The sequence below is a fragment of the Spinacia oleracea genome, chromosome 5, assembly GCF_020520425.1.
Source record: "Spinacia oleracea cultivar Varoflay chromosome 5, BTI_SOV_V1, whole genome shotgun sequence".
NCBI classification, from domain to species: domain Eukaryota; kingdom Viridiplantae; phylum Streptophyta; class Magnoliopsida; order Caryophyllales; family Amaranthaceae; genus Spinacia; species Spinacia oleracea.
Window position 1 is genome coordinate 23,718,044 of NC_079491.1, and position 11,273 is coordinate 23,729,316.

Below are 11,273 nucleotides of genomic sequence, written 5' to 3' on the forward strand. Positions count from 1 at the left end.
TATTTAATTATTTATGATGTTGAGTCTTTGTTCAGTTAAAACATCACTCTTAATTATTGCATCACCATGTCTGCAAACCAACTTAAAAGTTAAAACACACAGATTTAAAAAAAATCCGAAATTTCTATCCAGAAACAAGCTCCTTATCGTAACAAACACTGTATACATTATATGAACTTTTGAACTAAATTTATTTACTGTAGTCTCTAGGCACAAGGTTCACGATCACTATGCTCATAAAGTACAAATTCTAACATAAAATTGTACATCTTTGTGCATGATCCAGTTCCTATTGACATATAGTAAAATAACTACACTGTTGACATTTTACGTAAAACCCAAATAGTTGTTGACGACGTAAAATTTGGTCACCTCAGGGCTTATCTTCTCAATAGGTTGTATGCAGGCAAATCTTTTACGCTGCAGACATCTTCCAACCCAAGCTCCCGTTCTAGTTGAGTTCTCGTAGATTTCAGAACATCCTGATAAATTATTCTCACACAAAATTACTCAAAAGGAACGTCAACTGTTTCTTATCCCACAGATAAAAGACAAGGGAAGAATAAGGGCTTACATTAAACTCCATATATGATGCACGTTTGGCAAGCCATTGCGCGTCCATCATCAAAAAGGCTATACAATACAGATTGTCAAATGCCATCTCATCCTGTGCAAGTAATTCTAGAAATCGTGCCCCTGCTCTAGAAGTTGGCTTTCCTGCATTAAAAATTTGGACTCCGCTGCTTGTTATAATTTTGCTTTAAGCTACTACGGAGTACATGTTATCTTACGTTTCTTCTTCCTCAGCCTTCTCCAGGGACTAGGGAATGAAGGCATTTAATGAGAGTTGCCATGTTTTCCAAATTTGACAAGGTACAAGAAAAATTATTGAGTCACTAACCAGATTGGAGATCCAGCATTTGTGCCAACATGAACGAAATGTTGATGCCAGCTACAGCAAAAGGATATTCCCACTCAGCCCTCTGTCCATCTTTCTTGTGCAACAAACACTGGAAAGAATCCTGGAAAAGTGAGAAGATTCATCAGTTCGTACGTTTCAACTCCATCTTGACCAAAACGTTCCACATTATCAAAATTGTACAAAAATTTCTGTACCTACAAGGCTACAATAGATAATAAATGCTCCTCACCATAATGTCTCAATTTTACAAAGACCGCCAACTATTAAAAGAATACAGTGACATGCTGAGAAAGTCATGTGCAAAAACATAAGTGGAACAGGAAACTTCTACTGCATCGACATCAAATAAAAGTGGACCATAAAAAATGAGGAGCAGCAGAGTTACAGCCATGAACGCCAAAAGCAAAGGAAAGAGGTATGGAAAAGCTATTTGGATTGTGTTAGCCTTAATGGTGACAGGTCCACGTGTCAGATTGCAACAGTCCAATAAGATACAGACAATTTTAATGCAGTTAATGTTTCGTGCATGGAATGAGAAGAAAGCTCGTGTCAAGTTTGATGGAAGAATCCGGATAGGCAGTGAACATGCTGCTGCTAGGATGACATATGGAGATGTAAAGGAGTGGGCAGATGTAATACAGCAACACTGCAAGAGTGCTGATGGAAGTATCAGGATAGGCAGTGAGAAATAATTGACAAAAATGTTCCTCTGGTGCCGAAAATGGATCAGCAGATCTTGCATTATCACATATCACACACACAACCACTGTTAGATTTTAAAAATTGTTTTCTAAAATAAACATCTCGTCGATTTCATTGTCAGGCAGATTAGGGAAAGAAATGCGAGTGAAAAAGAATGTTCAAATTTATCAAATTAGTCACACATTTGAAAGCAAAGTGGTCAAGAGTTAAAAAAAAAAATTAAAATATTAGATAGTTGGATACGTACCGGATATTTCTCAGCAAAATATATGAGATTCTCAAGTGATATGTATCCGCCACCCCTAGCATAAAAAGATAATCAAATTCTGGGAAGATGTAGGATGGTTTTTTATGTAAGGTGTAGTGTCGAACAGAAATTCATACCTAAAATCTGTTGAGGGATCGGTTCCTTGCCAGCCCATTTCCTTCCATAGTTCTGATTTAAGAGGTGGGAGCTCCCTGTTGGGAAAAGCCAACCTCCAAAGCTGCTTAAGAGCATCCTGGAACAAAATATTTTCTTTCCCAATTTGATACTAGAATATATGCATTAATATACATAAAAAGATCCAACTTTAAAACACACACACACTCGCGCACTAGAAATACGATAATCCATTTAGAAATTATGTAACAAACTAACAATTATAAGGGAAAGAAGTGCCTGAGTAATGAGCTTTCCATCATCACTTAGAGACTAGAGAAGGTGTGAAGAAATGGAAATCACAGCGTGAATAAATTCTAGATTCTGATCATCATCAGCTGCTCATCCAGAAAATCAATTGAATTGTTTCTAATATTAATATGGGTGTATACTGTATAGTAATAATCAAATGCAGTCCGTGTAGAATTAAATATAAATGTCCAATCGTTAGCAATGTAAAGCTCAGGAAATTGCTGAAATACAAGTATACAGCAAACACAATAAGCATTAACAACTACAAATCATAAACTTTGAAGCAAAACTCTCCAAAACGAACAGTCAGGTATCGACATGACATGACACACATGCAACTCAATAACAGAGCATTGTTGACAACTACTTATATATTAAAAAGGCAGGAACGAAATTAGCTGTATGTTGGCAGCATTTGTAAAAAAAAAAAAGAACAAAAAAGCTGTTTAATAAGTTAAACCTAGATATTCCTACTAGTCTACAGCTTATCAGAATCTTAATGTTTTTTTCAGACCGTATGCTAAGTTATAGACGAGGGGGATTTCCATGCGGTTCATAGCATTGCTGACTATTACATCTATCAGAACGGCAGCAAATAAATTAGCGTTTATGTTAGCAGCATTTGGTTGGGGGGGGGGGGTTGAATTTGAGAAAACCCAACCTGTTCGATAAGTTAAACCAAACATCCTACTAGTGTGGATCTTATTGAATCTTAATGTTTTCACTAGGTTTACCCGACCATGAAATATATCTCATGATCTTCCCTCGGTGTCTTGAAGGAATAACATGTCAATGCAATTTTCACTGCAGTGATACTGCTGCTAATCAAAATTTCACAAAATTGCATTGTTTCATACTTTCATAGACCATGCAATAAAACTGTCTAAATGACCATGAAATGAAGATCAACCTGATGCTCTATCCGGCTTCCATCAAAAGGAACTTTCAACCTGCTTTGAAGCTGTCTGAGTCTTTCTTCCTAAAACAGCAACATGACAGCGCATCAATTATGCAATTTAAGAAAATTTGAATCAAAGTAAAAGCAAGTGAAAAATAATGGTAGAAATAAAACCATTTCTCACACCCCCTCCCCATTTCCTTTATTCTCCTTGCATTCCGTGAATAGAAATAAAAGATCGGTGTCATGTAAAATGTGTCAAAAGGAAGAAAAGGCACGCACCTTCAGGAAAACAAAGTGTACTAAAAAAAGTAGCCCCCCTAATGCAGATGAAATGCCAGTTATTTATGAGAATATTGGATACTCTTAGATTGGAAAAGGAAACACTTCACAAAAAACATTAGAGGTTCGAAATTGATTCAATTTGTTACAGGAATGCCATTCTCTACTTCGTAAAATCAAGAAAACATAGGTCAACTGAGGAAAAGTAAAGCATCCTGAACACTGACTATACCTGTAAAGATGTAAGAGCTGGTGCAAGGATAGGTGTCTGCGATGTGAATGCAGGACCCACAAGACGTCCAAGAAGTGACCTCGAACCAAGGATGATATTTGCTGGATGGCAATAACAATTTTAAACATACATTAGATAAAGCCATAAAGGACAGAGACAACTGCCATATGATAACAATGGTATAACATATCCTGCTCTGATCAAGCTTCCTACATTCCCAAAATTTCACAATGTCAAGCTTTTAGTTGACAACTCATTCAAGAAAGACACAATTAATCGATTATCACTTCATAAAATATCATAAATTCATAATAGACTACAATCAACTCATGCCCCTTTTAGAACAAAGCAAAAAAGAATGCTATTCCCTCCGTTAATGAAAGTTCTTCCTGTTAATTGGCGTTCCTTTTTGTTCTTCTCCACTATGAATCTTTTTTTTTTTGGGAAACTTTTTTCCCCAAAAAATACCCTCATTTTACGATTTAATATCCTACCATATTTTACCTTTATTCCATTCACCTACCCAATTATTCCCATTGATTTCCCCACCCATCTTATTTAATTCATTCACCCCCCCCCCCCCTCCCCCCAATGAGCCAATTCATTCACCACCTTATTTTCTGATTTTTTTCATCAAATATCTCCACTTACTTAGTTTATTCATTTCTCTCTCTTTCCTTTATTCATAAAGTATAATCTTATTTCTTTAATATTTTTTCTTACACCCAATCATTACAGATTCCAACTTTCTTAATTCCTTCCCCGATTCCAACCGGAGAGAAGAAAAGGGAACGGAGGGAGCACAATACCGGTACTTTGTCCATTTTGATATTTGGATAAAGTATTCGTTCCATCACGAAGACTGATTAACGTATAAGCTGAGCACATCTTTAGCTCCAAGAATTCCAAACATTGCCATATGTGGATAATTTGCATTATGATGAAAAGGATACAACCACGAGTATTTGGTCACAAGATCATAAAAGTACATCAACATAAGAGATTATCCAAAATAAATTATATCACTTTCTGGGAGGAGTAGGTGAATCGCTAATGATGGCTTATTTCCCAATTTCTTTACAAACCATCATAAAAGAGACGTGATCCAAAACATGGGCTTAGTCACGACCAGTGTATAGAAAAGCTCAAAGTCATCAGGGAGCTTGTTGTACCTAGAAGCGCCTTGGGCATGCTTCATTGAAGTGAACGGCATTGTATAAGTTCAAAAAATCTCACTGAAGTGCGCCTCTTGGCTGAGAACTTGCGCTTTAAGTGAGTTTTATGCACCTCACGTGTGCTACATCTTTGAATGTGCTTCGCCTAGAACTAAGAAAACGCTTTCCCCTATTGCATAGGCACGCCAACTTTTCATACACCGGTCACGACAACATAAAATGATCAAACTCGAGTAAAGAAACATGTCAGAGAAGATTTGGTTGAGAAAGACTTCCTAGAAGACACATTAAATCATTTTTATGATCTGCAACAACGAAAAGTATCATCGTGTTTTAGTAAAGGGAGGGTGTTCCATCAATGTGTGTCTCAACAAGACCTTCATTAAATGGGGATACAAAAGAGAAGAACTCAAGCCGACAACTCGTGAAGATCTTGGCGATGATTATGCAAGTCGAAAACATGGGGTAAATTGAGTATTACTGTTGAACACAAAGGTATACAATTACTACAAAATTCAGTCCTCAATTTTCCCTAACTCTTTGATGTAAAACTCGATCAAACTTGGATGTTCAAAGTCCATGGAGTTTATTAAGGTCACCATGTTATTCTATGTTTCCTGAAAATAATAGTCATTCTATAATATCAAATAAGACTTAAGTCTTTGAAATCTTAACTATATGAAGTTCTTTCGACAGAACATGAGTTTACAAATCTTGATCCCTTAATGCCATGTGAAGATGAGTTTACTTATTTAGCCGACACATACCCTGCCAAAACACCACTACATTAAGATCTACGGTTCCATGGAGTGATCTGCGTAGAACATCCCTGGATAACAGGCATCGGAATATTGGGATAAGCTTCACAAACGATGAATTACCTATTTATCCATACCATAATCATGCCCTGCATATAACATTGTTTCATAGCCGCGGCTACATAAACAATATTCTGGTTGGATCATCAATTAACATAAGTTCACGGAACTACCTTTATGATCTACGTTATGAAGCAGATCAAATAAGCCATTACTCGGGGTTTCTTTTGGTTTTGATAATACTCCAAGGGAGATAATTGTGATTATAGTTATGAGTTTGAAGTATGCGCCAATCAAGTACAAGGTGAAATCTTATGTGATAATATGTGAGACTTCATACAATCTCCTCCTAGGACGACCATGGCTACGTGAGAATTAGGTGGTTGCATCAACGTTACATCAAAAAGCCAAAGGAATGTTGGCGTTTCCATCGGGCGTATACACGATTTACGGGGATGTTCATGGAACATCGCAATATGCCAAAGTAAATCAATTCGAAGAGTTTAATCTCATAGAAAATAAAGAAGATTACTTTTATGACAACGAGATCACAACATGGCCGACTCCGGTGATGAAACAAACACGCATGTGTTGGCCTATGTCTGAATCAGAACGAAACCAACCAAACTGGATCCCAGATAAGATCAAGGCGCAAAGGTTGCGCAAACGGCTTGAATGACTCTACTGAGAGGAACACCATGTCCATTGTGAAAGAATATTGACAGCTGCTAATGAGGTGGTTTATATCCACTCCATTATGGAGCCTCACATCTTTATGCGAAATTAATCCGGTAACACTAGCCTCATGTCACGTAGTGTGCAAAGCATGGACATCATGACTCTTGGATCGAGAAGACAACCAGTTGTATGTTGCCAAGCGCAAAGAAGAGGGAGTGCACTATCATTAATCCTAACGGCAAGTAACAAACTCCCCGGTCTCCGGGTCATGAATGTGTTCATTAATCGTAACACCAAGTAACAAATTCCACAATCTCCCTATGTTGTTTCCAATCTTCTTTGCGCTTGGCAACATACACCGAGTTGACTTTTCGATCCAGGAGTCATGATGCGCATAACAAATTTTCCTATGCGTTGTTCCCAATCTTTTTTGCGCTTGACAACGTACAACAGGTTGTCTTCTCGATCCAGGAGTCATGATGCCCATGCTTTGCACACTACTTGACATGAAGCTAGTGTAACCAGATCAATTTTGCCTAAGAAGATATGGGGCTCCATAATAGAATGGAAAGAAACCACCTCATTAGCGGATGTCAATATTCTTTCACAATGGACATGGTGTTCCTCTCAGTAGAGTCATTCAAGTCGTTTGCGCAACCTTTGCGCCTTAATCTAATCTGGGATCCAGTTTGTTTGGTCACCTTCTGATTCAGAAATAGACCAATGGATGCATGTTTGTTTCATAACCGAAGTCTACCATGTTGTGATCTCGTTATCATACAAGTAATCTTCTTTATTTTCTGTGAGATTAATCTCTTCGAACTGATTTACATTGGCATATTGTGATGTTCCATGAACATCTTCGGGAATCGTGTACACGTCTCATGGAAACACCAATATTCCTTTGGCTTTTTGATGTAATATTGATGCAACCACCTGATTCTTAGGTAGTCATGGTCGTCCTAGGAGGAGATTATATGAAGTCCCACAGTTTATCACATAAGACTTCACCTTGTACTTGATTGACCTATATTTCAAACTCAGAACTATAGTCACAGTTATCTCCCTTGAAGTATTATCAAAACCAAAAGAAAACCCCGAATATTGGCTTATTTCATCTGCTTCATAACTTAGACCATATGTAGTTTCGTAAACTTATGTTGATTGATGATCCATTATCAACCAGAATATTGTTTATGTAGCCGATGCTACGAAACAATGTTATATGCAGGGCGTGATTATGGTATGGATAAATAGGTAATTCATTGTTTGTAAAACTTATCACAATATTCTGATGCTTGTTATCCAAGGATGTTCCACGCAAATCACTCCATGGAACCAAAGGTCCTAGTGTAATGGTGTTTTGGCACGTTGATCAAGCTAATCAAGAGTCAAAGGTATCATGATCTTTGCTTCTGCATCTTCACATTACATTAAGGGATCAAGATTTACAAACTCGTGTTCTGTTGAAGGAACTTCATGTGTAATTATTGAGATTTCAAAGACTCAAGTCTTATTTGATACTATAGATTGACTATTATGTTCAAGAAACAAAGGAAAACGTGGTGACCTTAACAAACTCTCTGATTAGGCAGAGAGAATAGCATGGACTTTGTACATCCAGGTTTAACCGAGTTTTACATCAAAGAGTTGAGGAAAATTGAGACTGAATTTTGCAGTAATTGTTATACATTTGTATTCAACAGTTGTACTCAATTTACCTCATGTTTTCGTACTTGCATAATTATCGACAAGATCTTCACGAGTTTTCGGCTTGAGTTCTTTTCATTTGTATCCCCGTTTAATGAGGTCTTGTTGGGCCTGGGGCACACATTGATGGAACACCTCCCCTTTACTAAATCACGATGATACTTTTTGTTGCTGCAGATCATCTAGCGTGTCTTCTAGGAAGTATTTCTCAACCAAATCTTCTCTCACATGTTTCCCCACTCGAGTTTGAACATATTGATGACCAATGTTCGTGCCCACGACAACATAATACGGAAATTGAGAGATCCAAGAATCTTGAAAATGGTCCTACAGGCTATCTGTGCCCACGGATGGAAGCTACCATGTCAAACGAAGACCCATAACAATCTTTTCACCGAGTATTCTATTCATCACTATTGTAACTACAACATCCATGATATCAACCTTCAATTGAAGCCTAATAATAGAGGTTGTTATCATACATGTTATGCACAATGACAGCTAAAATGGTAAGATGCAGCAGGGATATTTGAGTGGTTATTATGACACAAAAAAGATAAGCCCTGGTGCTTTAGTGAGATAAACTTAATAGAAGGAAGTTGTCAACTATAGAATAGGAAGTATTAGGGCAAGAAAAAAAACCTAAAGGAAACAATAACTCACAGTCTAGCACACCATACTCCTTACTAGGTTTGATCCTTGGCGAAGCAAGAAGGAGAAATTGTACATGATCTTGCACACCTATATACTTGACCTTCAGGCCTTTTTCACCTCACTTGATTTCCACTTGTTTCAGGAGAAACAAGCTTAGAAGTTCAGTTCAAGGCCACAAGTTTAGATATTTCAAATAAGTTAAGTACAAGGTGAAGTGGCTTCAAAAAGGCGCACCACGCACGAGGTGCAACTTTTCTTTTTTTACACCATTTTGTTTTTAATATTTACCAAGTGTGCCTCACTTCAACCAGGCGTGCCTACATGCACATTGAGCTTTTTATACATTGGTTCAGGGAAAATAAGAGCTCCCCAGGTTCACTTCACAACTACAATAAGTTATATTTCAGATAAGTTTAGATAAGCCGTAATAAGTTTAAATAAGTAAAGTTCGGGGCTATTTGTTAAAATCAGTTGAAAAAAGCTTGGATAATGATTAATAGATCTAGGTGAAGAGAATCAAAGAGTTAGTAGATATTGACATAATAGACCTAGGTGAAGATATTCAAAGAGTTGGTGGATATCGGCACTGACACATAGTATAGAAAATATAAACACAAAACTATACCATTCTGAAGGCCATTTTACCTACCAAGGTCACCTTAAGTTCTACATAATTCGTCACTTGTATACTTAAGATTTCATAGGAATATCATTGTTGTGTTTTTAGTTTTATAGCTTAGGTGAAGCATTTGAATAATGCCAATCGAAGGAAAATAGCAGTAACTTCAAATTTATTTATCTGCTTTGTTGTAGTTGTTGATTATCTATGCTTCGCACCCCTCTTAATTCCCGAAAAAGAAACATCCTTGTCTACCTCCTACATTGTGGCAGGTTTTATATGTGCATCAGATTCTAACTACTCACATAGTCACATGTGATGTGATTGAAATTGCAATAGAAAGTTCCACAATCAGTTCAATGCAGTAAAGAAACACTTGCTTTGCACAAATTAATTAATTCATCTTAAGTGGCAATACGTAAACAAAAAGGTTAATGAGTTGCACATGAAGTACCTAGCCACTGAGCCCACTGCGCGAGCAGCTGCGAAAATATAAACGACCAATGAAGATTGACCTTCCTCCCTTGATCATCCAGTAGCTCTTCCAATGAATATTGCTAAAATTTAATACAACATTTAGAGATCAAACCATAATCATCATTCACCAAAAATCCCAGAAAGCAATACGAATAACGTTTTACAAGAAGAAAACAATTCACCTCACTATGTCTATCACCATACTCACGATGATTCCCAAGCAATGGCTCCCCTAAACTCCCGAAATCCGATGAATCGTAATGCTCACGCCTTCTACCATCAACATCCCCATGATGAAGCCTTCTCCTCAAAGTAGTCGACGGTGACATAACCAAATTAACTCCAAATTCTTCTCTTGCAATCAAATAGACCTAAATTGCGTCAAATTGGGCATGAAAATCATCAATTCTAATGAAAATTAACTAATCAAGAAAAATCTCCTAAAAACCCCATGATCAGAAACAAAAAATTGTAGTTTCAAAAATGAAAATTACCTAAAAATAAAGGATTCGCAAAAAAAATAAAAATGAATTTCTGAAACAGTATCTTATACCTTGCTTGGCTTGATTTCCAGTTTCCTTTAAATAACGCAAATAATTGAAAATCTTCAGAAGCAAGCAAAGAGGTAGGAAGAAGGTGATTGAATGATTAAGTGTTTGAATAAATCGGAAGCTCGACTATTGGGGATTCTGAAATTGTAATTGGATAACTGACGTTTTTGCTCAAATTGTTAAGTACTTTTCAAATTGGAGTTGACGATGTAATTTCTTCATTAAATTTTTATTTGTGTTACTTTCTTGTAGTTTAGTTTTAAGAGCTGACTGGTCATTTTATTTACTCATTTTCCAATGAAAACACGGTCTCTTTTTCCAATGTATTTATCCGTGATGACAATAAAATCTAATCTAATATATATTATATAAATAAAGGAGGCATATTTGCTGAAATATTAAAGCGCCACCTGGGATTACTATTGGTTTCGGCTAATGTAAAATAAGATTTTTAATTTATTTTTGATTTTAAAAAATCAAGTGCCACGTAGATAATTAATTAGGTGTCACGTAGATATTTTAATTAATTAATTACTAATTAATATGTATAATTCCTTTCGAAATCAAACACTCTAATAATTAAAAAATAAATCTAAAATAAAATTCATCCAAAAATAAAACACTAATCTAAAAAATAAAATTCATCCAAAGTTAAACACTAATCTAAAACAAATTAAATCCAAAATCAAACACTAATTCAATATCAGAGCACCACGTAGAAACACTAATGGTTTCGGCCAATGAAAAATAAGATTTCAAAATTGTTTTTGAATAAAAAAGTCGAGTGCCACGTATATATTTTTATTGATTAATTACTAATATTACGTATATACAACTAATCCGAAATCAAACACTTTAATAATTAAAAAAATAAATCTAAAA

At 36.2% G+C, this 11,273-nt stretch overlaps 1 protein-coding gene across 2 annotated transcripts; it reads right to left on the minus strand.

Moving 5' to 3' along the window:
- Positions 1-103: 103 nt before the first annotated feature.
- On the minus strand, positions 104-10,636 carry LOC110802691 (uncharacterized). Of its 2 annotated transcripts, none has more exons than XM_022008142.2 (10): positions 10,394-10,636; positions 10,023-10,189; positions 9,818-9,920; positions 3,710-3,810; positions 3,208-3,276; positions 2,009-2,124; positions 1,872-1,926; positions 902-1,022; positions 575-717; positions 104-482 (listed from the first exon to the last, which is right to left on the minus strand). In XM_022008142.2, exons 2-10 carry the CDS (start codon positions 10,167-10,169, stop codon positions 381-383), a joined length of 957 nt encoding a protein of 318 aa, XP_021863834.1. In that variant the 5' UTR covers positions 10,170-10,189; positions 10,394-10,636; the 3' UTR covers positions 104-380. The 2 variants fall into 2 exon arrangements, with proteins under 2 accessions (XP_021863834.1, XP_021863830.1); XM_022008138.2 differs by having other exon boundaries at positions 10,023-10,211; positions 10,394-10,634.
- Positions 10,637-11,273: the final 637 nt, after the last annotated feature.